Source organism: Python bivittatus, unplaced genomic scaffold (genome assembly GCF_059951505.1).
Source record: "Python bivittatus isolate LINGU-HERP-01145 unplaced genomic scaffold, Pbiv_v1 ctg000400_np1212, whole genome shotgun sequence".
Classification (NCBI taxonomy): Eukaryota; Metazoa; Chordata; class Lepidosauria; order Squamata; family Pythonidae; genus Python; species Python bivittatus.
The window spans coordinates 5,157,288-5,183,704 of record NW_028277073.1 but is presented as its reverse complement, the minus strand read 5'-3'; the positions used below and the strand labels follow the sequence as shown (position 1 = coordinate 5,183,704).

At 39.8% G+C, this 26,417-nt stretch overlaps 1 protein-coding gene across 1 annotated transcript in view; it reads left to right on the top strand.

The window, feature by feature from the left end:
* Nucleotides 1-26,417, top strand: part of CDH23 (cadherin related 23) — a 469,716-nt gene that overhangs the window by 186,733 nt on the left and 256,566 nt on the right. The window contains exons 10-11 of the mRNA XM_088144253.1: nucleotides 11,064-11,176; nucleotides 14,527-14,715. Of these exons, the coding sequence (XP_088000379.1) occupies nucleotides 11,064-11,176; nucleotides 14,527-14,715 (302 nt within the window). The remainder of the gene's footprint in view (nucleotides 1-11,063; nucleotides 11,177-14,526; nucleotides 14,716-26,417) is intronic.

Below are 26,417 nucleotides of genomic sequence, written 5' to 3'. Positions count from 1 at the left end.
TTTGTGACTGGGTAATAATGTTATGCTATATCAGATATGAGAATGCTTTCTTAATTTGTTTTGACGTTTATTGATTTATCTATCAACTAGTATGCTACTTCAGTCAGCAAAGAATCTCTAAGTAGCTTACGTATTAGAGGTTGAACCAACATTATTATTAAAGATTATTTAAACAAGATTATTGTTCTCATTGATATAAGAAAGACATTTTTAAAATATTATTCTAATTTATCTCCTTATCATCCACCTTCCTTTTATTAGCTATGTTGATTGACTGATTGATTGATTGATTGATTATGTGTCATCAAGTCATTTTTTACTCCTAGTGACCACAGATAGATTTTCTCCATCACAATCTATCCCTAACCTGTTCCTTCAGGAATTAGCTATGTTAGTAATATTTATATAAATTAAGCCTTGTTCACTAGAGGTTCATCTGCTCCTTGGGTGACTACATCTAGGAGTTTGCTTGCAGCAGACATTTGAAGAGAACACAAAGATCTCCCATGGAAATATTGATATTTAATTTGACAGCAGCTGAAACTAAAAGTTTTAGCTCTGGATTCAACATTTATTTTAGGGTTAATGTATTTGAACTTCGCAGAAATGAAGAGTCTGGAAAGATTATTATTTTATGTAATGGGCTGTATGTAGCAAGGAAAAGATTATGTGTTGTTTTTATATTTATATCATGCTTTTTCTCTGAAGGCTTCCCCTTTTCCTCCACAACAAACACCCTTGGGTCACTGTTGGTTGGGCTGAGAGGGTGATCCAAAGTCCATAGTTACACTGGCATTTGAATGGAGATCTCCCTGGTTGAAGTTGAACACATTCACATAAACATGTAGAAACATTCTCATAGACTTGCTTCTCCTGGGCTGTGGGAAGAGGGGGGTGGAAGAAAGCTAGACCCTAATTTAGAAAGCAAGAAGAAGGAACTTGATCCTAGACAAGAAAGGTGGATCCTTGGCTGTGGGGATAGTTGTCAAAGAAGAGGGCTGGATCCTGAGCTAGTGATGGTAGGCAGCCAGGCAGGAAAGGGGACAAGAATGGGGATGGTCACAAAAAATGGACATCAGTGCTGATGGACAGAAAGAGAGAAGAATAGGTGCAAAGAATCAGGAGAGCAACAAAGGGTTCAGTGGGAGAGCACATGGGCACAAAAGAAGTAAGAAGTATACATGAGCATGGGGGTGTGGTATGCTAGAATCCTGTGATGGAATGGACTTATGAAGGCCATGCTCAGGGAGATAAGTGTGTTCTTAGCCCCCAACAGGAGCGTGGGAAGTTCAAGAAGATGAGGCTGACACCTCCCTAAGGAATTCACGGTGTTGTGGCTGGCTGGCTTGGAAACTAGGGTTCAGTCTGGGGAGATTGATGTCAGGTTCAGTTCAAAGAACTCCAAGAGACAACGCAAATACAGTTCCGTTGCGTTTATTAGCTTCCACCTCAAGACAGAATCTCCCCAGACTGAACCCTAGTTCCCAAGCCAGCCAGCCACAACACCATGAATTCCTTAGGGAGGTGCCAGCCTCATCTTCTTGAACTTCCCACGCTCCTGTTGGGGGCTAAGAACATGCTTATCTCCCTGAGCCTGGCCTTCATAAGTCCATTCCATCACAAATCCTGGCTGGATGGACAGACAAATGGTAACCCTCCATTGGCATCTCCACCAAATCTCCCCTCCTACCTTTAATTTCCATCATAGCTTCAGATGATTCTGTAATGAGAAATAGAAAATACTCTGAAATTGCTTGAGGAGTATCTTTGGGTATTACCTATGGTTATGAAGTTCCTCCTCCTCCTCCTCCTCCTCCTCCTCCTCCTCCTCCTCCTCCTCCTCCTCCTCCCCTGAAATTTTAAGAGAAAAGGGGTCTGTTTCTCCATAAGTTCTTTTCAAGTTGTGCTTGATTAATGCACTCTCCAAGTCTCAGTGGTTTAGGATTAAGTCCAGAGCATGAGATGCTTTGTCCTGATCTTGGAATGGCACTTTGAAATTGGACCATTTCAAGCTCAGAATGTTTTATTTCTCCTTCTTGCATATCCCATATATTAGTAATATATCATTAAGACTAATCTGTGTTTAGAATGCAGCATGAAGACATTTGGATTACTCAGAATTCTCTCTCTCTTGCTGGTTATTTAGATTTACAGTACTTTTGGGATTTTGCTTAAGGTATTTAATACAGCTCAGTCAGTAATAAACATGCATTAAAATTGATATGGAAAAGAAATATGCTTCAGACTGTGTATTTCTAAGAACACAGTCCACTTCTTCATGGTATACCAGTAATTTGCTTCAGTTGAAGTGGCAAGTAATTGTTCCAGATCACAGTAACTTTTGCAACTGGAGCGTGTCCATCAATAGACTGACCGCATCAAGAGCCAAAAGAGATAAAGGAACTTTAAATCCATGGGACGGTTCCCTTAAGATGATGTTGGGGTGAGGCTTTGTGAGATTCTCCATCAGTGAAAAAGAATTGGCAAAAAATAGCTCTCAGGGTCGGAAGTTGTTATGATACTTTTGTTTAGCATCTCTCTGGAAAAATCTATGATCCAGATTTTTCTGTGGTATTTTGGGAAGAACACAGTTTATTGGAGATGCCTCCCTTCCTCCTTCATCTACTTTGGTTACGTTATTGGATCATGGAAGCCATTTAGACAACACTTCAGCAAGCTGTTGTATAAACCCTGTTTGTTTGCTAACCTTTCATTCCAGCAACCAAAGAGGTATGTTCCAGCAAGGTGAGGCCAATAGAAGCTATTCCCTTCTGAGTACAGTTCCTGAGATTTGGGTGTCTCACAGCCTTTCACAATTAGACGTGAGCTTATAGGGAATCAGAACAGGTTTCTTTATCACAGTCCATTGATAAAGTAGACACCACTGAAACGCTCAACAAATAACTGTTTCTTTATTGAAGAAATGCCGCCTAAATTTCTGTACTACTTTCATCACAACTATCCATAAATCTAGCATGTTTATCCGCCATAATCCCAAAATGATCAACATATGTTTTGTTGGCACTGTGATAACGTATGAGAAAAATAAGAATTTGTCACAATGTTCAGCACAAACAAACCATTCTGGCAGAATTTTCATGTTAAGGTAGAATTGTAGGTTGGCATTCTTGAAGTATGAGTTGATCCAGTGATTTAGCATTTATGGGCTGCTCCTTAACTGGAATATTCAGCCTTTTATTTCTGCTAAACTGACCAAAATATGTAAATTTACCATGAGGCCATATTAGCCAGAAAATTTACCATGAGGCCATATTAGCCAGAATTGGAAGTCATGGTTTAATCTTGTTCTAGAATTCCTGGCTTGTTTGGGAATGTGAAGTCAGGAATCCCAATTCAGAAGACACAATACCTTTTCTTACTCCAGGTAGTTTAGCCACTCCTGGTGAAAAGGTATATGTGTGAAAGCACCATGTGCACCAGTGAGTAATTTATGCACGTCAAACATGGAAGTTTGGGGGTGTTGGTTTATTTTTCTGTGAGGAATGGCTAACAGATTGTATCCAGGGGTGCCTTTGTGATAGAAAATGCACTTGCTCATGTGGGTCATCCAGTCTTCAGTGATCCTTCCTATCTGCTGCAACTTTTTGCTCCATAACCCTGATTGTTTGGGGAGTGCCCTAACCTTCAGGGGCAGTTTTCAAGGGCAGAGGTGGCTGCAGTCATGGGAGGAAGTGTAAGCAATAATGCAGTTCATCTAGTGCAGTGTTGTCCAAACTTGGCCACTTTAAGATGAGTGGACTTCAACTCCCAGAATTCCCCAGCCAGCTGGCTGGGGAATTCTGGGAGTTGAAGTCCACTCATCTTAAAGTGGCCAAGTTTGGACAAACTGATCTAGTGCAAGCAGAACAATCCAGTCTTTTCAGAAAAGAAATAGCAGTTTTATTAATGTGTTTTAGTATGTAATGGCTGCAAAGATTCATTATGCAAGCTGCAGTCAAGTAATAAATATGTAGAAAGGCAGATGTGCAAAGCAGATCCTCTCTCTGTGAAATGTATTTGGTTCCTGCTCCCTGTTTACTTAGATACCTACCCTACCTTTAAGATGCATAACAGTACTTATTAAACAGAAGTATGAAATGCTGCTCCTGGACCCCATACCATAGGCAAATACTCTGTTGTGCCAGAGACAATTAGGCATAATGCTTCCTGTTGACCTGAATGACCTTTGTTGTTTCTGGACAGCACTGCCCCTGTCACGTGAAATGAACTCATGTGTCATTTATGCTTCTTTGGTGTTTTTAGTTGCGTACTTGGAGGTTTGTGAGCCATCCATGATTTCTTAGTTCTTTTCTAGCTTGATCATCACTAGAGGAAATAATTTTCTTTGCACAAGTTCCTGAAACTCTGCAGAGCCACTCTGGAGTAACCCTGGTCCTGTTGTTTTAGAACTATAGAAGAAATACTGTATTTGTGCTGCAAAAGCCATTTCAGGCATTCTCTGGGTTAAGCCTGAAAATAATTCCCTTCGCTGCTTGTAATCCATTCTTTGTGCGCTGTCCTTGAAATCTTATACCTTGTTTTGCTTTCATACTGTAGTGAGGTTTTTGGTTGCCTCGCATTAAAAATCGCCATGATTACTGGCCTTTTTGGCTTAGGACTTTCTACCCTTTGCTGCTTTGGATCTGATGTTGGCAGATGACTTCACCAGCATACTCCTCCCAAAGCTTGCAAACGTTTGGTGATATTTAGTGCATAAAAAGAGGTAGGAAGAAGTTATAGGGGAACGGGTCCCAAATACTTGTCTGCATGGTGTATGGGGTAGAATTCAAGGTGAAGATCAGTGAGGTAGTCAAAGCTGCTGATAGACTATTTATATAATGATGACTGTGTCTGTTGCTGATTCTGTGAACCACATCCAAGAGCATCTATTTCAGCAAGAGGAGCCCTGACAGAGCACATTTTGATTAATAAATTATCTAGTTCATACAGTATAGGCTAAGTTCTCCTTTCACATCCCATGAAAGTCATTCGCTCAACGTTTAGCGAGTACAGGCAGTGGATGTCTTGACAGCAAATGTCCCTTCATTTAGAAGAAGAGGACTATTGGGATATTTGCCTAAGAGCACTTTCATGAAAGTTATTAAAGGTCAAACAAGAATTAAAATATATGACATATATGACATAACCTTATCTTTTGGGTCCTCAATCTCTACTCCAGTTCATTATCTGGGGCTCAGGAAGATCAAAGTGACCAGATCATATATTCCAACCTTCAGAATGCCCTGTTGTCTTTCCTATTCTGGGAGAGAATATCAGAATCATTTAAAATCAAGATATAAGTTTTATTCACTATTATGTTTGTAATTCTAGACTGGGATGAGGACTAGAGGGATGTTGCTGGATGATTCTAACAAAATCTAGACAAGACCTCATTTGAAAGCCTACACGATGGTGATGATGACTGCAAAGAAAATATTGTCACTGTGATGTGTCATCAAATACAACTTCGAAAACCACTACATTCTGGCTGAAGATGAGAAAATGTTGACCATTCAGTAGTGTATTATAAGCAATTTGCAGAATAAAAATTGCTTCTATGACTACTGACTTGCATGCATACTTGACTTTGGACACCTCTGCATGTCCGTTTTGGTTCCTCTTCTTTTAACTTTTCTCTTTAATTTATTTTGCTTGCCATTTCTTACTCTTTGGTACCATGGTTTTCCTCCGATGGAATGGGAAACACTGATTTCCATAACTCTGGTTTGATTTGGAGACAGATTCCCAAAGGTAGTTTTACACTACCTTTGACACTATGGCGATTCAAGCTTCCATCTTGTACTCCATTTTTAAAAAACATACTGTATATATGAAACTGCAGTTGTCTGATATGTTAACGTTTGGTGTCTCCAGTATCCTAATGACATCCAGCTCTCTCTAATCCTTCCATTTAAATCTAAAGCAGACCAAGTTCTATATCAGTATTTGATGTTAAAAATAAACAAAAAACAGCACAAAAGATGTTCTTGGACAATTAAAAGACAATGCACAGGATAAGGTGTAAATATGTACTAAATGAGGTTACACTCTCCTTGAAGATTTCCATTCACAGGTTAGGTATATACCTTCATGCTCAGGTTTCAATGCTGAGCAGCAGTATTTGCTCACCTGAGATGAATGCCTAAATTCTGATCATTTCTGGAAATAATCAGATCTGGCCATGGTGACACATGTTTTAAATAAATTCCTTTGGGACTACTGTCATGCCCATGCATCCTCAGTTCAAGATGAAGCAATCAGGATGTCAGACATAGTCCTGGTTCTACCAAGAGTGGTAAAATGGCACCAAGACCCGCCTGCAACAACCATTTCTAGTTGTTGCAATCCAAACCTTGGAAGCAGGGAGGCAGAAAAACATTGGGCTGCAAATAGAAGCATCTTGCACAGTCACAGCTAGTTGGGAAAAGCCTGAGATTGGAAATTAGGATTGATCAGTGCCAGTTGTGCTCAGACAGAGGCTGGGAGTCTCTTGTATTTAAGGTCCTTTCTGAATGCAACCTAGCATTGGAACCACTGTGCACAATAGCCCAACCTTGTCTACGCTGCACTATGCTTTACCGTAATCAGCTTTCTGTGTGGAGCTTTTGCTGTGAAATCTCAAGCTTGACTTGTCTGACAAATGCTACATTGTGCTCTAGCCTGCTGATTCACATTTTTAAGACTGCTAACTAACTGACTCCAGACTGAGGACTTCAGGACAACTGCTGCAACACTGATTCTGCCTATGAAAAGTTCTCAAAAACATTGGCTGATTCAGAAGGCTATGATTAGATTATAGAAAGATGCCATTCAGCTTCCTTATTATAACTTCCTTAGTTAACTCTTTGTTTCTGGATGCAGTTCAAGATGTGGGTTCTGTTACTTAAAGCTCCAGATAACTTGAGACTAGTTAGTTTTCACTGTATCTGTGCATCACACATATGGGGTTGTACTTGTCCACATTACCCTTCCAGAATATCAAAGAGGGCTACTAGTTAGAGATGTCTCCCTATGGCCAAAGTTTTCCTTCTACAAGCTCAGTAAAATAATTCATCTCAATTAAGAGCTTGGCTTTGGGAACAAGCATCAAAAGTGACCAGATCTTCTTGTAAGGTTTACTCAGTTTTGAAGGGGGTCTCTGCCCTGGTTACTGTATGCAAACTATGGAGCCATCTAGTACTATTATGGCCTTGAATGTCCCTCAGCTTCCATTGACCCTGGAAAAAACAGTGATTGCCTGAGAATATTGAAGGCATTTTCTAGATGGTTGCTTCTAATCTCTGGAACTTCTTTCCAAAAAACGGAATCAAAGTAGCTCCATTCTTCTTGTTGTTTTTGCTCTGCTGTACATAAATACATTTTTATTCAGACAGATTTTTGGCATTTAAAATATTTGTTACTGAAGCAGGCTTTAATCTATTATGTACTGATATTTGGGGAAATTATTTTATTCCAGTGGTTAGTTTGTGGTATAAAGAACATCAACCCAAGAATGTGCTGTAGCTGGGGATGGGTTTACTGTAGGTGGAATTCTCTACCCATGGACAACTGCAATATTATGGGGGGTGGGGGGGAATAATAACAACCACTCAGAAACTAGATTTTACTACCAAAAGTACATACAGATGTTCACATATATGCTAAAGATATAGATTTCTTACTGGTGTCACTTTTAACCTTATTCCTTTACATCTCTAAGGGTTTATTCCTTTCTATCTTCTAATTCCTTTCAGTTAGAGTTCAAGTTTAACCTTGACATTTTCCCTGTACTTAACAATGTCTTTCTGATTACAGCTTCCCCACACCCAACACTTACACACACAGGGCACTCTCTCTATTCCACAGCCCACCACTTTGTTCTCCTCCTTGGAAAGACTTCTGAGCCATGAGGTGCATGCTTGCTATGGGCTGTGTGAATTCTGGTCCTCATCTTTTTCTTTTTTCTCTACAACCCTTTCTAACTAGCTATTGTTTGACAGCTATTTGTCTCAAAAGCAGCAATCTCTTCTCTAAACAACAGCTGTCCTCCCACTGCTAGGTCTCAGCTGACCCTAGTGAATACTTCTCAGTCCCCACCCTTCCACAAAGGTGCTGTCTGTGTGCCAAAGAATCTGCACTTCTGGTAGAGATGCTAACAGGTGCTGTGACCTTGAGGAAAGGCAAGGCAGACCTGACTTTTCACAGCTATATGCAAGTTGCCAGTAATATTGAATGAGAGGCAGAGATAATATTGAGTCAATGTTCTAACCCCACCAAAGAGAGTTTTTAGTGCATTGATGGACAGATCAGTTTTCTGTACCCCCCTCCCCAAATCATATACCGTATAATTCTGATACTACATTAGTATGTATGTACTACTGAATTTTAGCCTGAAAAATAATTTCTTTTACTTTGGTGAGATTTTATACAATCTCAAACATTAGTTCATTTATACATAATTCTTGAACGTAACACTGAGAAACAGGGGAGCGCTAGGACAAAAGTGCTAGCAATGCAATGCCTACAAAGTGAATCAGAGGAAGCAGAAGAGTATTGTTTGGCCTAATGCCAATAGTAACTGAGATAGAGACAACTAAACATGATCCTGCAGTTCAAGATGCAGTAGAGGGCAGGCAGTTCAAATAGAAGTAGCTGAAGAATTTTAGCAAGTTTATGAGTTTGTAGCCTGATATTTTACTTTTCTACTTATACTTACTAGTTCCATGCAGCTGGACAAGATCAAGGAAACAAGAACTATACTGATTTCAGTAATGTATTACTAGTGTAGAGCAAATGCAGAATCTCGGAAACTGTAACAATTTCCCAGCCTCATTTATAGTGAATTAATTAAGGCAGAATCTCTTCGAATGCTTTGAAACGCTTGTTCCTCACTTGGGCTCAGTTGCTGTTTATGACTTGCCTACTCTGTATTGATTATTTATGTCTGTGCTCTCTTCCTTCCTTTCCAGCCTCTCTACCATCTCCCACATAAATCCACATAATTATATTAAACTTATGTCCACATAAGACATAAACTCCTCTGAGTTCAGTAAGGTTTACTCTGGTAAGCATACTTAAGAGTGTAGTCTTGGTCAGGCACGGTTCAGCTGCAAATAGAGATTATTGTGAATAGATATAGATATAGATATATGTTTTAATTCCTATGAATCCAATGTGGTGATTTTAACACACAAATTAGAAATATCACAACTCCACCAGAACATTCAAATTAAATCCAATCTCACTATATAAAATGAGATTTGGATTACTCAAATTGCATGATGAGAACTTCTCCCTTGTTCCTTACATATGTGTTGGGGAAGTCATGAGCCTTGGGACATCCATGGTCCAAATATTTCTCTTGCTGATGCTCCTAGTTCTTAAAGATTAGACATGCTGATGCACCTTATAAAGTGCCACTCCCCTGTGTATTCTCTGGAATATGTATTACAGCAGCAGCAACAGGATGTGGGAAACAGCAACCGTTTTGATGTAAGAACCCCTCAACAGGCACATGTACCTTCTACCTTCTTCCTCTACAAAGATAAGGGCAAACCTATCAGCTTGTGAACATTTGGGGATGATTAGTGAATGCTGCAGAAGACATATAGGCCATTCTTCCACCTCTCACATGTTACATGTTGCCTGTGCCTTTTCAGCTGTAGAATCCAGTAGATGGAGGAATAATAGAGATGTCAAGAAGGCTTGGGCTTTGTTATTTGTGCCTGTATATATTTTTTGCCCTTCACATATAAAATGAGGAGAGTGTAATTGCTGTTAGACCACTAGAGCAGACAAACCACTTGAAAGCCATCACACTGTTCTGCAGAACTGCACAGTCAGCTACACGCTAAACTGCACTTAACCCAAGCTGGGACTTTTTAGTGGGTCAAGAAATTGATGGAAAGGTAACAATGAAATAAATGAAAGCAACAGTGCTTTATAGTGGTAGAGGAGGATAGGGAGGCACTGATCACAAAAGGGAAACATGTAACTACAAAAATGTGTGCTTTAGTGTAGAAGAATAAAGAGGGGTGCTGTGTTCATGCCACCTCATCTATTTCTAAACGTGAACATGAATTCAAATAGTTGAAGCCACTCTGAAAACTTCCTCATTGTATCCAGATCAAATCTATTTATCCCTTCCCAGTGATGACTCTAGGAAAACAAAACAATTGGGCAAGATTCAGGTAGAAGCCAGTAATGCACATGTCTTTCGTGTTCCCCTCTATATTTTCCAGAAACCTCTTTTCATGTTTCCTGAACATTGTTGTTTCTTTTCTTTTACTACTGGTGGGAAATCAAGAGTAATTCACTGGCTGCTCCATAGGGCACCAAGTTTAGGCCCTCCTCTAATGGGAATTTACAATTTGTAAAACTGAGCTGGTTAGGATACAGATTTGTTAAACTTTGATAAGCTTGTTTACAGAAGCAGAACATCCCAGAAGGAAAATTGCTATTTCCCTCCACCTTTTTCTTCCCAGTCTGATGCCCCCACCCCAGCTTCTCATTGTTATGGGTTCAGATTTGGTCAGTTTCATGCTGCATGGGAGTTACTGCTTACCGATCCCATTTCCTACCTGTGATCTGGAAATCCTTCCAATCTCATCTACAGCATCCATAATGCTTTAAACAACGCACCCTTGCTCCACCTCATCTTGCTCTGTTTTAGCTATAGAACAGGTGCAGATGTGTGTCTAAGTTACAGAATTGTTGTGTATACAAAAACTATGAATACATTTCCATTTTAAAAGGAGCAGTTTGAAACTTCCGATATTGCCTGAAGTTTTCGTGATCTTATCAGGAGTTACTCAGTTCTCAATCCTATATCTTGTTAGACTGAGGCAATGGGAAATTGAGTTTAGTTTTTTAAATGCAGTGCTTTCGATTCACATCATAACCTGCGGCTGGCTTGGGGTTCCAAATGACACAACATTTTTACCTCTCAAGCTTCTCTTTGCAGTTTACATGCTGTTATGGACATAAAACAGAATGTCTGTCTCTAACCTTTTATATTAACTCTTGAGCTTTTTATGCTTTTCACAGGAGTTTATTTGTGCTTATCCTATTTATTTTATTGTCAGGCAACACCAACAGTATCTTTGCACTGGACTACATCAGTGGTGCTTTAACTCTGAATGGGCCACTGGACCGAGAAAATCCTTTCTACAGTGCTGGATTTATTCTTACAGTGAAGGTAAGAGAAAACCAGAATCAGTGTTTCAGAACATCTCAAAGAGAGAAGGAAAAAACATAGACTATTTTTTTTCCTTCATTGTGGGACTACTAGTGATATGCCTGACCAATTACATGGTAGCATCTAGCCAAGGTGATAATCTCAACATGCTGAATAGAATGGCCCTGTTTAGTATTTAGATGGGAAGTCACTAAAACATGCATGGATTTTCAGTCACCTTTCCATAATAGTTTAATCTTTCTTCTTTCCTGGGTCTTTTTCATAACTACTGGTGTTAGGTAAGAAAGAAACCTTAGATTTCCAGAAGTCACTGGCATATTGAAGGAGTGCTATGGTGATAGCACATTCCTGCAGACATGTATCCTGCCTGCTGGTAAAATATAATGAAGTTGTCATTATCAACTTCAGATTTGTTTCTTTTCTTTTCTTTTTCTTTTGGTCATCTATGTGGCACCAATAATGTTCGATGCTCCTCAGAAGAGCAAAATTAGAGAGAGGAGGGGCAAATCAGCTTGACTAACAAATACTTGAAGAGCCCTTTTCCAATTCTGAAAACCTCTTCTCCCCCCATCATAGAGCTTTAATTAAAATCAATATAAAGCTGGAAACATATTTAGTGATATAGATTCTACTGAGATGGAAGGGATGGGGGTGGGAGAAAGGGCATCTGCTAGAAGGGTCATTGATTGGGAGGGTGGTAGCATTTTCCAAAACAAGACCGATCACCCCCACCCTCTGCTGACTCAAAGGCCAGCACTTCGTCAGGAAGAGAACTTGGCTTGCAATTACTCCATTTGACCTCTCTTAAGTTGCATTCAGTGGAATTCTATATAGTCAATACGCTATTATTGCTATCCTTGAAATCTTGCTCCTTTCCATAATTCACTTTACTTTTTAGTTAAATAAAAATCTGACTGAGGCAGAGACTTTTTTTCAATGGGGAAAGAATTCCTCCCCCCTCCCCCACTTTGCCAATATACTCACGGTAAGTTTGAAGGCTGGTTCTCTCCCATCAAATCCTAAGGCAACATAATACTCTCTCTGTTCATGAGTCTGCAAGTGCCCTGGAAGATATGCCCCTCAACTGGTAAAGAAAGATATTTTAAATTCAAAACTCATTCTTCTTTTCAAGAGGGGATATACACCAAGATGAAGTTTGTATAGCTGTTCAGTAATAACTCTTCCTGGTAGGCTCTTCCACATAGCTGCAAACATCTGCCATCCAGTCTTTGAATCAGCAGAAAAATATGCCAGCATGAATTCCACTGTCCCACCTGCTGAGCCCTAACCTGACTCAAGAATGAGGATGCCAAGTGGCACTATTCTTATAGTGTTAATGTGAGACAAGGGAAGGAAAGTGATTGATCAATTCCCCTAGCTCCATTTCCACTGAGCGTCATCTGCCAGGAGGAGAAACATCCACTAATCACTCTCCTTAACATGTTGGGAGGCAGGGTTGGGCAAGTGTAGTTAAATGTTTGGGGTGGAAGGTTTTGCTGCTTTTCAGTTGCCCAAGTGACAGGTTATAGGCATGGAGTGAAGGCTATCTGAACATGGGTATAGTGCCCATCTGTGTCTGAAATAGCCCAGCTGACAGAGGAGGGGCTTGAGATCCAATTCATCCCACATCTGTCCTCTGCACCTGCAACCTGTGAATCAGGCTAATTTTGGACATACTGTAGGCTTAGTTGTCTTTCTGAGGCATGCTAGACTTGTGTTCAGAAATAGCCTGTGTGAGAAGTCACAGGTGCAGAAGAGGGTTGTGAAGAGCATCACAGTGCTTCCTCCCACTTCACACAGTGCCTGTCCTCTGCACTTGTGATCTATCAGTCGGGCCAGCAAAAATGGAAGAGGAGCAGTAGGTTATCAATAACGAGCAAATTTCATTCTCAACTAGTGCTGGAATGAAATGGCTGTGTTGGTTGCAAATGGCCATGGTGACAGGCAGCTGGGAGCAGCCTACTGTAGGGAAAATGGTTCTGTCCCCCAAAGTAATAAAAACACTAAAAAAGAACAGGCACATAAAACCCTTTGTAATGCCACTCTTGATGACAGAACTGGGAACACAAAGTTTGCAAATCCCAGCTCTCTTTCCCAGTTTAAATTAACCTTCAGCACAACACAGGACAGCTTCTCAAAAGAACATTAGTCCTGGTTTTTGAACCACAGTTCTATGGCTCTACACCAGTATTTTAAAGAGCCAGTCTGGTACTCTTTCAAAACCTATGTAAAACCTGACAAGTCTTTGGAAAGGACCAGTCAGATGATAGATTGGTAGCAAGTCAGGCAAAAGAAGGAAAGAAAACAGCTTTCTGGATCTTAGAAAAAAATTAACATCCAATCTGCATGAACTGGACCTGACCATCTAGATTACACCCCTGCTTTCCCCCACTTACCTCTTCTTTGCCCACTCACACCTAGTCTTCTACACACCAGGCCCCCAACTCTCTTTTCCTTCTGTGCTGAGCTGAAACAGCAGCAGCTGCCTAAATTTTGGCTCTCATAATGGTGGTAATACGTGCAGATTTTCTAGAAGTGATTCTCCTACCATGGATCCATGCAAATAGCCTCCACCTGCTTTGCTACTTTGAGAGGAAGAGTTCTCATACTACAAAATTACAGAGTATTGTCTTATGATCAATACCCAGTGTGTGTGTGTGTGTGTGTGTGTGTATTGTTAGAAACAATATATTATATTAGAAACAGTATATATTGTCAGAAACAAAAATAGATACTTATAGAAAAAGATATGGTATAAAGATATGTCACAACGTATATAATAGCTATAATAAAAGTTAGGTTTACTTTTTAAAGCATAAGGATATCATTATGTAACAAAGAGAACCCTCTGACATTAAGTTACCATTGAATGTGTAAGAATTAAATACGTTAGTCCACTAGACTCTTACCAAGGAATTAGCCCCATTGAATTAAATACATACTTCTTTAAAAAGATTGCATGGTTAAGCTTTTGGGGGGGGGGGCATTCTTCAAGTCAGTTTTGAGAAGTTCCTGCAATTTTCTTGGCAATATTTTCAGAAGTGGTTTGCCCTTGCCTTCTTCTCAGGACTTACTGAGAGCGACTCACCCAAAGTCACCCAGAAGACTTTGTGCCTAAGGCAGGACTAGAACTCCTGGTCCCCTGGTTTCTAGTCTGACGTCTTAACCACTAGACCAAACAAAACAAAGTCTTTGTTAAGCTTAATCACATAGCTTCTGTTGATCTTAGTCCCATAGCACTTATTATATGAAACATAGCTAAATCTAGAACAGATATGATTTCTTTATGATGTTCATTGCTTCTGTAATTCTTTGTAAAGACTTTTATTTTCACTGTTTTTTTCCTTCAGGGAACTGAACTGAATGATGACCGGACTCCTTCCAACGCAACAGTGATGACTACCTTCAACATCCTTGTTATTGACATAAATGACAACGCTCCTGAATTCAACAGTTCAGAGTACAGTGTGGCTATTCCTGAACTGGCACAAGTGGGCTTTGCTCTTCCTCTTTTCATCCAAGTGCAGGATAAAGATGAGGTAAAACATAAAAAATTAGGATTAAATCACTCTTTTTTTCATTATCTGAATTCTGCTTCTGACATTTTTTCCTTCATATTTTACGTAAGAATTAGGATAAGGATAATCTGGATAATTAAGATAATTAATTAGAATAATCTGCCATATTATTCTTTTAATTTAAATATCTTTATTAAGAGAGTATCAGATTGCACATGCCACATCTAATTCAGATTTTAGTGCATACTGATTCATTACATGATTTATATCTATAAAATACAGTCTTCCAATTTATGAAATTAATTCTCCAATTAAAAAAAAACATTGTTTATAGTTGCCATTTATCTACTGTCTTGCTTTGGAAGCTCTAATAAAACTTAGCTCTGTTACATCTGATAATTTTTATGTCCTTCTACTCTAGGCACATTCCTGCATCCTTGACAATTTGCTATCATAATTGCAATAAATTGTTTACTATATGATCCATAATTGCATGGAAATAACTTGCACAATGTATCAATAATTAATGGCTAACTGGCACTTTTATCAAGCAACCATGATATGTGGAAAATGGCTAGAGTATTTTTCAACATCTGCATCTTCTTAACCCATGGTTCCTTCTTTAAAAGGATGATGATACCACATATGCTATCTAGCAAGTACACTGGCAGTTTTTCTGCAATTAAATGTCTTCCTTTCTCAGGTTCTTTTGATAAATGTAAAACCTCTTTTTCTGGTGGCAATAACAAGTTTAGGGAGTAGAAAGTTTTTCATCAGGAGTCTTCTGTTGGTTCATTTTAATCCTGAAATGCACAGAAGGCCCTTTTTTTTCATTCAGATATATCACTAGGAATTAAACATTCTGACTATATGGAAATCAGTGATAGTTACTATATAAGGTTTTGGGTTTCACCTATCAGTGGGATATTCTTGTTCTTTTATGTCTATGCTCCTTAAATATCTATTGGTTAACAAGTTTAATTGAGAAATCACTAGGATGTTAATGATATGTGTTTTCCTCCTGTCCAACTGTTAAACTTACATTGTGCTCACTTGGAGGACTGGCAAAAAAGAAAAATATTGTTTATTTCCTGTATGATTTTTATCCAGGAGATCCCTGTTTTGAGCAGAAAACGTGAGGTTTGTCAGGGTTGAAGGAGATGTGCGGAAAAAGGCCATTAGCACAAAACTAGAAATTTATCCTGTCTATTCCTTTGCCAGAGTGACAGAATATCTTGGTCCAGTGAGGATTCACATCTGTGGGTATCATAAACTCTTTGAGTTAAAGTGAGTGCTAAAGGACAGGTTCTCTAAGTTATTTGGCTGAATTGTCTTTTGTTTCTCCAGATATATTTATTTATTTACTTATTTACTTATTACGTCTAAGATTCTCAAGTGCAAGATAGCTACATTTGTTTGTTTGTTTTTCTAAACTCTCTTAGTTGAACTTCCCAAAATCTCCTTTCTTGCATCACTGGGCTTCATACCTTCTGTTGGGATGTGACCAGCTGCTGATCTGTAGCATCTTTGGTTTTTGGTCTGGAGTTATTTATATGGTTCAGCAAAGCCCCATTTCTCTTGGAACTGCACTTAAGTTTTTTTCCCCCCAATCTAAGGTTGTGCTGACAAATTACTCACCCAGTTTGACTCGTATATTCATGCTTTATTGCCTGTGCATTATTCAACCACAGAACTATACCATAATGGGTAACAGCCTTTAAGTTGGGCTTAAAAGCTTGCAGATATGTTATATTATAATCTCCATAATTCCAAAGCAGCACATAGGCTGAGGATTTGTGGGAAAGCAATCCCTTATATTTGGAAGTTACCAGCTTGGGATGGGGGGGGGGGTGTCTAATGTGCAATATCACCTTTAAGACTGAGACTGGCAGGTAATAGCTTAATCTCTGTGGGCAAATCTGAGTGATTTTGCAAGAGTTGCTAGTTCCCACTACTTTAATGGGAAAAATAGAAAAAATAATCACTATTTGACTACTGTTCATTTAATTGGGCCATGGGGGGAAGTAGCCAATTGTGCAAATGGGAAAACAGGGTCATTTGACCAAGCCAATTGACCCCAAGCGTGTTGGATTTAGCCCCAAATAGGCCCAGATATTTTAGGGCTCAGGCATGTCATTTCGGCTCCCAGGCAACTCTCCTTTTTAGTCTGCCAAAAAAAAGAGTGCGGAAGAAAAATGGATGAACTATCCCCTCCATTGCTTTCTGAAACACATCACCAAATTCCTGATAGCTGTGGAAGACACTTCCAGAATGTTGATTCCCATCAGTGCCAGTTATGATGGTGAGGTCAGTCTGTTGAGAGAGAAGCTTTGTCCGGCAAGACAAAGCGCAGAGCCAAATCTCTCTTGGAACAGAGAGACCACCATAGACCCTCATGCCCCTTACAGTTTCCATAATCTGTTTTTAATTCAATATCCTGGAAATAAAAGTACTCATCAGGCTCCTTACATTTAAAAGAAGATGCAGTTTATGAAACCAGAGCACCTATCACCACAGGGCAGTGCACACTGGAGCAGCACAGTTTTAGCATTCAAGCATGACTCTTTCCTGTCCTGCTTAATGAATGATGAATGAAAGCTGCACTAATGTTTAAAAGGTTCACAAAGAGCAGTAGTTTTCTGCCAGTGGCCTTGCCAAAGAAGGCAATACTAAAAAGAAGGTGATACTAAATTAGAATGGAGCTCAAAGCAACCTGCTTGCTCTGGTCACCATTTTGATTCTATCTGCTTTTATATTTAGTCTGACTTTGGTCTTTTCTAGCTTAACGTGAGTTTTCAACTAATAGCCTGTTATCACATTTCAAAATATATTTAACAAAAACTTGTTCTAATCTCTGATCATCCATAGACCATTTTAACCTTCTTTCCTGAAAAAAGCATGTCCTTTGGCTAAATGTAATTAATAGTTAAACTAGTTCTTCCTTGTAATAATCTGCAAATCCAGTAAATTTGCTGAAATCCCAGCTGGGCATGTATCATTAGAACAACATCATGTACATGTAAAATTCTAGAAAGAAGGGTAGTATTTAATTCAAGAGTTACTGGGATGCAAGTAAAAATAATTGAGTACAGTCTCCTAGCAAGCACATACAGACAGCAGCATCTGGAGGTAAGAAAAATAAAAACCAACAGCAGAACCTTTTGTGGCTAGGCTCCCTGAGCAAAACCAATCACATATTCATTTAAATTTGAAAGTAGTGACCCAAAGGACCAGGAAGAACAATCCAATATCAAGAGAGTTACTATCATGGAAGCCAGCCCAATATTCAGAAAATCTTCACCACCCTAGAGCCCAGATATTGACTGAAGAACCTCATGGGCAAGGGATGTGTGATTTCCAAATGCTAACACTGCTACAGTTGCACAGCAGCAACCCTTATCCACCCCATCACTACTCAGTATAAAAGGGATGTTGAAAATACATTCACCAAGAAGAGAGGGAGAAAAGAGAGATAAAGCAACCCTGCAAATACCTAACTGCCCCAGACTTACAGTGGTGCTTAAAAGTTTTTGAAGCCTTTTGAATATTTTCAATATTTCTGCATAAATATGTCCTAAAATGCAACTGGTCTCCACGCAAAATAAGATCAAGAGGACCCCATTAAAGAATAAATAAAAAACATTATGCTTGTTCATTTATTTATTGAGGAAAAAATTAGGTCAGATTTATGCAAAAATATTGAAAATTCAAAAGGGGTCACAAACTTTAAAGCACCACTGTACATGTTTAGGTATTCTGAATGTTCTCTTGTTCTTGCTCCTTGTACCATAGGCCACTTCAGATGACAGATACCTGAATTCACAGACTCTGTGAAGGAAGAAACATATGGTACTTCTAGCAGGTGTTCTGGCAGGAGAACACACCTCTGGGGTTCACACATTCCCATGACAGAAGCTTCTGATCATGTAGCATTCTGGGAGAAATGCAGGAGGCTGAGCAAACTGATTAAAAATTGAGACAAAAGAGCAGGACGCCTGCTGCGGCAGGCATTGGAAGTGAAGCAGTAGTTCATGGAGACAGGAAAGGTGACCATTCAACTCCAGGATCAATAGCAGGTATGAGCATCACAAGTGAAGTGGGAAAAGATGGGTCTGGGATACTGAGTAGCCTTGCTTGATGACCCTTCCCATTTTATAATCTACTGCAGGCACCTATGTTTTGGCAGAAGAGGATAACAGGGGAAAGGGGGCCTGCAGGTTGTGGCCTCCCCAGTGGATGCCAGAGAACAGCAATGAAATTGGAGATGAGCCAATCATGAATGTTCAACAATCAGGATAGTTTAGGTTGACAGGAAAGGTAGATTGACTCCGGCTAGTGAGAGACCAGGTGATGACTATCAGGGAGTCTGGGATCAAAACAATACAGGCTGCTGGAACCAGAGGACAACAGCAAGTAATGGCAGAGGAGGGAAATGTTTGCTGATCTTCTGGACCTTAAACCACAGCTCCAACCCCATGTGCCAAAGTGGTTTTGCCATCACTTACTCCTCAGTAGCGTCAATCTAATCTATTTGATACATGGTATGGGAATTGTGGCATATGGCCCAGACAATCAGCAGGCATTTTCCCCTATGCCTTTGACTAGACTGCATAAGATCTGTGGATGTTGGCAGCAGCATGATGGCATCTTGGGAGGTTCATACAAATCATATATGTGCAACAGGTGGGCAGATGGTGTGGTAGCTGTGCAGCATTACATTCCAATGTCATATTCCCAACCAGTATTCCTTAACCAAAGGCAGCCCTACTAACCACACAATGCTCACAACTAATGCACCTTGCAAGCAAGGCAGCAGATCCTCATGGGACTCAAAGGGACAGAGTTAGGAGGCCAGCTAGTGGTGGGAAAGATGGCCGCAAACCTTTCTGTTTGTAGTGCTAACTGCCAACAGGAGTCTCTGATCAGTTCCTACATAATAGACCCTGTTTGGGGCCACTTCTTGAAGACCCAGCATAGATGAAAAAGAACAGTCCTGGCTGTCCTGGCTCTGTGTCTTGGAGGCCAGGGAAGTGTTCTGGCTTACTCGCACATGTTTGTCTTGTCCATCTTTTCCCCCTGTCTAAATTGCCTTCCGCTCTCCATGCAATTTATTGTGCTTGCGGGCAGCTGTGTTTGACATCAAAGCCTTGGCTTTCAAGGTGTTCAGAAATGTTTTCCTTCCCATGGGGAACTGGGAGGGATGAGAAGTTACTTAGGCTTCCTTTGCTGGCTTATCTTCTTCAACCACTGCCCTGTTGGTGATACTGGGCAGGGATCAGTGCAGCAGATAGGATGTCAGATGCTTTTGCAAGATGGCAGTGCCCTTGAGGATTGTTGGTCTTCATGTGGCTTGGTGTTGGATGAGCTTCCACTGCTTCAACTTATTTCTCTTCCTGTTTCCCTTCTTCTTCTCTTTACTTTCTTCTAATGGGAAGGGTATGGTGGCATCATGAAGTCCTGTCTTCCTACAAGTTTTAGGGGATGCAAAATGTCCTGCCTCCAAATATGCAGAATAATTCACCCCAAAAGATTAATTTTGGCCCAGTACCATGATTATGTGCTGCCAGAACATGCTTGAAGAAATTTGACTTGGTCATCAGTCTTGAATGTCATTCATATCAAACAAAAAGGCATATCAAGCAAGCAAGAAGGACAGTGAGCATAATACCCCAAAATCCATGTTGCATCCTTTCCTACTCTCATCCTTTCTTCATATGAACCACTTCTACTTGGAAAGATGAGCTTAGCCTTAATCTTACCTTCTAGCATTTTGTGGAATGTCACTTTTAAAATGTCTGCAAAGTCTGATCCAATTTTTCACTTATAAGTTTGTGGCTCATGGGATATAACTGACTCTATTGCTACCCCTCATTACTTTAATTAAATTCAATGTATTGATCCAGTAAACAGACTTTTCAGTAAATAATGCATCAATTAAAATACAATGCAAGGAAATTACATTTCGCTAAACTAATTCAAAAAATCAAAGACATTGCAGGGGGAAAAAAAGCACTTTATATGATGAAGTCCTTTGTATGAGAAAGTGGGGAGAAAAAGTTCAGTTGAACTTCTCGGGTGCAGCATAATCAATGAATGTATTCACTCCCAATATCTTGATAAAAATAATTTAAAAAGTAAAATCTTACATGTTTATTTCCTCTCAGTCACAAGGAGATAATCTGTTGAAATAAAGAATTGATGCCTAGAGTGTATTTACATTTCTATTAAAAAAAAGAAAAAGTTCCCACAAGCACTACATCTACACATTCCTAATTTAAAGTACGACTGAAACCACATGGAGATAATTAAAGTTATCTAAATCCTCTGATGCTCTGGAATAATATGTTGTTTTCATCAGTATTTATCAGTATTTAGAAAAAAAGTTGCCTCCTGCTCTTGTGAATTTATTTTGCTCCTGGAAACTTAATTTAATTTAACTGGATGTTTTAATTAGGAGGGAAACTGGATAATAGATTATGAGATTTTTGTTTTAAACTGTACATTTAGCCACAAGGAAAATAGTGAATACTTCATGAAAAAAAAAACCAATTTAACACTTATGCTGCAGCCATCAACCACAAAAGCAACTTCTCCTTAAGAAAATTCCATCTTTGGCATTGTACATTGGGAAAGCAAGCAGTGTTTATGTGTAAAGATATTTCAAGTGCTTATCGCAATATCAGTTCCAAAACCATTACTTTACTCCATTTGCAGAGGATGACCAAGACCAGCATCTAAACTTCTAGCTACTTTTGAGTTATTGCATTTCAGTGATCATACTCATTTGGAGATGACCTTTAAAGATAGCTGTAATGCGTTTATTCATTTGTTAGATTTACTCCAGGAGGCCACTTGCATGGTGATTTTCCTTCGTTTTCTCCCCACATCAACCCTATGAAGTAGTTTGTGCTAAGAGAGAATGGCTGGCCCAAAGCCACCCATGTTTAAATGACTAAGGGTGGACTTGATCCTCTCCAATCCTAGTCCAACACTTCAATTACTATACTTTATGGGCTCATGGATGCATGAAGTTGGTTGTAAATTTTATTTTTATTTATTTATTAAATTTTTCAGCTGCCCATCTCCCCCCAATGGGGGAACTCTGGGTGATTCACAACAAACATTAAAAACATAAATATATATAAATACATAAAACACTAGTTAAAAACATTACTAAAAAGGAGAAGGAGAGCCCAAGAGGATGAAAAATCTGAGGCTGAAGACAGAAGGCCTCTATGGGGCTAGCCATCCCCATGCTTGAGGTATTCCTTCCCCACCCCAGGCCAAGTGGCAGAACCAGGTCTTCAAAGCCTTACGGAAGGCCAGGAGTGTGGGGGCCAATCACACCTCCGGGGGCAGAATATTCCAAAGAGCAGGGGCTACCGCAGAGAAGGCCCGCCTTCTGGACCCCGCTAGTTGAAGTTCTTTCACTGAGGGGGTCCAAAGCATGGGACGGGGTGAGTCATAGGGGAGAGGCGGTCCCTTAGGTAACCTGGTCCCATGCCATGTAGGGCTTTAAAGGTGATAACCAACACCTTGAATTGGACCCAGAAGCAAACTGGCACCCAATGCAGCTCGCGGAGCAGAGGCGTTACATGGGTCCTCCTTGGGGCTCCAACAATAGCTCGCGCGGCTGCATTCTGGACCAGCTGTAGCTTCCGGATACTCTTCAAGGGTAGCCCCATGTAGAGTGCATTGCAGTAGTCTATCTGGGAGATAACAAGGGCGTGAGTGACTGTTCGAAGGGCATCCCAATCCAGGAAAGGGTGTAACTGTCGGGTTTAGCCCAAGGAACTCCAAGAGACAATGCAAAACCAGTTCAGCTTTTTTGTCAACTCTGGTGCTGGATGGGGTGGCACTGCCCCAGACAGACCCAGTGTGTAATCTGGGGATCCTCCTAGACTCCAGTTAGCTACAACCTCTAGCAAGAATCTTCCCAGACTGAAACCCCAGCTCCCAAGCCAGCCAGCCACAACACTGTGAATTCCTCAGGGAGGTGCCAGCCTCATCCTCTTGTAGTTCCCATGCTGTTTCGGTGAACTAAGAAAACGCTTATCTCTCTGAGCCTGGCCTTCATAATTCCATTCCATCACAGTAACTGATGCACAATCCGAAGTAGTGCAAAGGTCCTCCTTGCCACGGCTGCCACCTGCTCTTCAAGCAGGAGCCGTGAGTCTAGGAGGACCCCCAGATTACGCACTGGGTCTGTCTGGGGCAGTGCCACCCCATCCAGCACCAAAGATGACAAAATCCCAGATACAGAGGAGCCATTAACCCACAGCCACTCCATCTTACCAGGGTTCAGCCGAAGCCTGATGTTCCCCATCCAGACCCTTATAGCCTCCAGGCACCATGAAAGGGTGGCCACGGCATCACTTACTTCAGCAGGGATGGAGATGTATAGCTGCGTATCATCAGCATACTGATGATACCTCATCCCATGATGACGGATGATCTCGCCCAGCAGTTTCATGTAGATGTTGAAAAGGAGCGGAGAGAGAACTGAGCCCTGTGGCACCCCACAAAGGAGGGGCCGAGGATGGGACCTCTCGCTCCCTATCACCACCAATTGGGATTGGCCCTGGAGAAAGGAGGCGAACCAGCACAAGACCGTGCCGCCCACCCCCAATTCCCTGAGCCGTCCCAACAGGATACCGTGGTCGGCAGTATCGAAAGCCGCTGAGAGATCAAGGAGAGCAAGGATGGTCGCACCATCCCGCTCCCGCCAGAGATCATCCATAAGTGCGACCAATGCCGTTTCCGTTCCATAGCCGGGCCTGAAACCTTTGGATTTGATAGTAATTCCTAAAAACTTAGTTATTTCCCATAACAAGAATTTTGATTCTTGAAAGGGCCTCTATTTTTTTTCCAAGGAATTTCTCTGGCCAGTTAGAAGAGACCATTTATCTTGTCATGAGCATTTTTTTTCTTTTTTGTGAATCCTCCATGGAGTGCTGTATAAAGCTCCATATAGTTTTGGTTGTCACATGATCAACCAGGTTTTTGTGAGCATTAGTTTACTATATAGATGAAGCATTTTCTTGCTATAACCATCACAAACAGGAAATCATCTATTCACAGAAAGAAGCCTACATGAAGGTAACTCATTACATTTCATCAAGTAGATGCTACATGTAACAATTTGAAGAACCCTGTATGATAGTCTGAAAAAATGATAATTTAACTATGATAATTTCATCAGATCAGCCCTATGAAAACAAAATAATATTCTTCCTAAATCAAACCAGAAGCCTATTTACTTCATTTCATATTCAACAATGACACCTAAATTGTTCAGTTTTATTTAATCTGCTTTTCAGCCTACAAGGACTCCTACAGAAGCTTACATAAAACATAAAAAGTCAATAATAATAATGCAACCCAATTTAAAGAGGACAAGAATTAAGTAATCTGTTTATTACTATCATTGATCAAAAAGCAAACAAAAAATGGTAGGCATAGAAAAGAAAAAATAACACAAAAATTAACACATCAGAGTTTAATTCAGATAAATGACAGTTCTAGACAATCCTCTAGAGGTACAACTCCCTAGACGCACTGTCTTCCAGAAGATTATGTTGTGTCCAGTAACAACATCCAACATCCATACTGAGGTTGTATCCGTGGTATCAATTCACTTCTGATCCTCAGTGTTTTGACCCCAGTCATCTATGAAGTCCCAGAAGGAAAACATTGAACATTTTTAGAAAAACGGCTTTCTTAGATGCCCACTGCCAAAAAAGGTTGAAAAAAATCAAGCTTCCTCCCTTTTTTTTTTCCTGGCTTCTAACCACCATAGGAGATGGAGTTCTTCCAAATTTGAAAGTCTACAATTATTTTGTAAAATTAAATTTACCTCCAGATTGACACAGCTATTGTTGGTTTTCACATGTGAGTGATATATAACGTTCCAAACAAACTGTATTTCTATAGTCTCTCTGTGGGGGCAGAGAGGTGAGTGGCTTTGTTTGTCTTACATACACAAATACATTCACAAATTTATTCCTAGGTTACAGTTACTGTTTTGAATGCTTGTAATCCATTGTGAAATCTTGAAAAACAGAAGTTAACTGCAGTTCAATCAGGTTGACTACCCATTGATAAATTTGTGTATTTTGAACAGTGGGCATTTCCCAATTTTTGCCTATATATTTATAGCCAATAATGAGAATCAATAGAGGAGAATATATGTATAAGCTCAGAGAACCCCAAGGACTCTACAATAATGAGAATATTCTAACAATGTCCTTATATTATTTAAACAATAAAATGAATTTCTGAATTAACATGGGGCATTTTTACATGTCTTAGTACTTGGCTGGCCTTCTTTGGCTTGGAAGTTAAGAAGAGTTGGCCCTGGTTAGTACTTGGACAGGAAGCTACTTGTGCTATAGGTTAGACTAAGGAATCAAAAAAATATTATGGAAAAAGAAATGGCAAATTTCTTCCAACTGTGATCAAGAAAACCTGAATAGACTTTTCCATAAAGTCACCAGGAGTCAAGCTGACTCAAAGGAAAACTTTTCAGTTCTTCAGATATTATATGGTGGAATGCAAAAGGACATCTCATTTACTGTAAGTGATTAACAGTTAATGTACATTAAAATCTAACCCTGAATGTCCTCTGAATTTCTTCTGCACTGACACCTTTAAGCTCATAGATCAAATTGCAAGAGATAATGCCCTCTCATGTATTCCTTTTGAAGAAGAAAACATTTCATTTACAGTTAACTTGAACGTTTTTACAAATGTTTTGTAGAAGATGAAGTATAGTGGAGTCTTTATTTGTGATTGCAATTTGTTGGGGTAATCATAATGATTGGATGGTGTTCCTTTCCCTGGAAATGTAGCTTAAGCAGAAGAGAGTTCCTAAACATAAAAAAATAAAATGACATGTAAAACCAAGACAATTGCCTTGGAAATGGAGGCATGGAGAAGAGCTGCTGTCAGTGTACAAACTGAATCCTAGCAGGGTCATAAATAGATATTAGCACTTCTGAGGCAGTAATGCTGAAAAGGAGAATGACGCAGGCTCCTGGAATGGGCATACATATGAAAAGACAGGATTACTCATCTGAAAAGTTATCTTGATGAAAAGAGAGTAATTGTTATAGTGTTCCTGAAGTAAATTATTTACTTTGTTGAGAAATATCCTTCCAACTCCACAGTGGTCATGCTGAAGCATGAAAAACTATATCATAATAATTAATATTAACAACATTTTCATAGAGGATTTATGATCATTTTACCCACAGTGTATATACCATTATACATTTAGCATACTACTGTCTGATAGTTTAGTTTATCTTTCTAGGTTTTTTCCTCATTATGTTCTGTTTCCCTTCCCTTTTTGACCACTTCCTTCTCAATTCATATACTTTAAAAATAATTTCAATTTTAGTAGTGCCTGCTTCTCCTGCAGCTAGTATTTGTAGGTCACTTCATAGACTAGCAAGGGTGATCTACCACCATCACTGCCAACAGACACTTTGTCTTTTCTCTCTACATGAATCATGCAAGGTGAAAGGTATTCCAGCTGATCGAGAACAGATGGGAGTTGTTTGGTTATTTATGTAGACAAACACCGACTGCTTTTGCTGTTGTTGATATTACTATTATTACTAAAACATGCCAGGGTACTGGTACAGAAGAGTTGCTTTGAGGAAAGAGTGTTGGGAAACAGAGATGCTACAGGATGGGGAACACAAAGTTAGATTTAGATT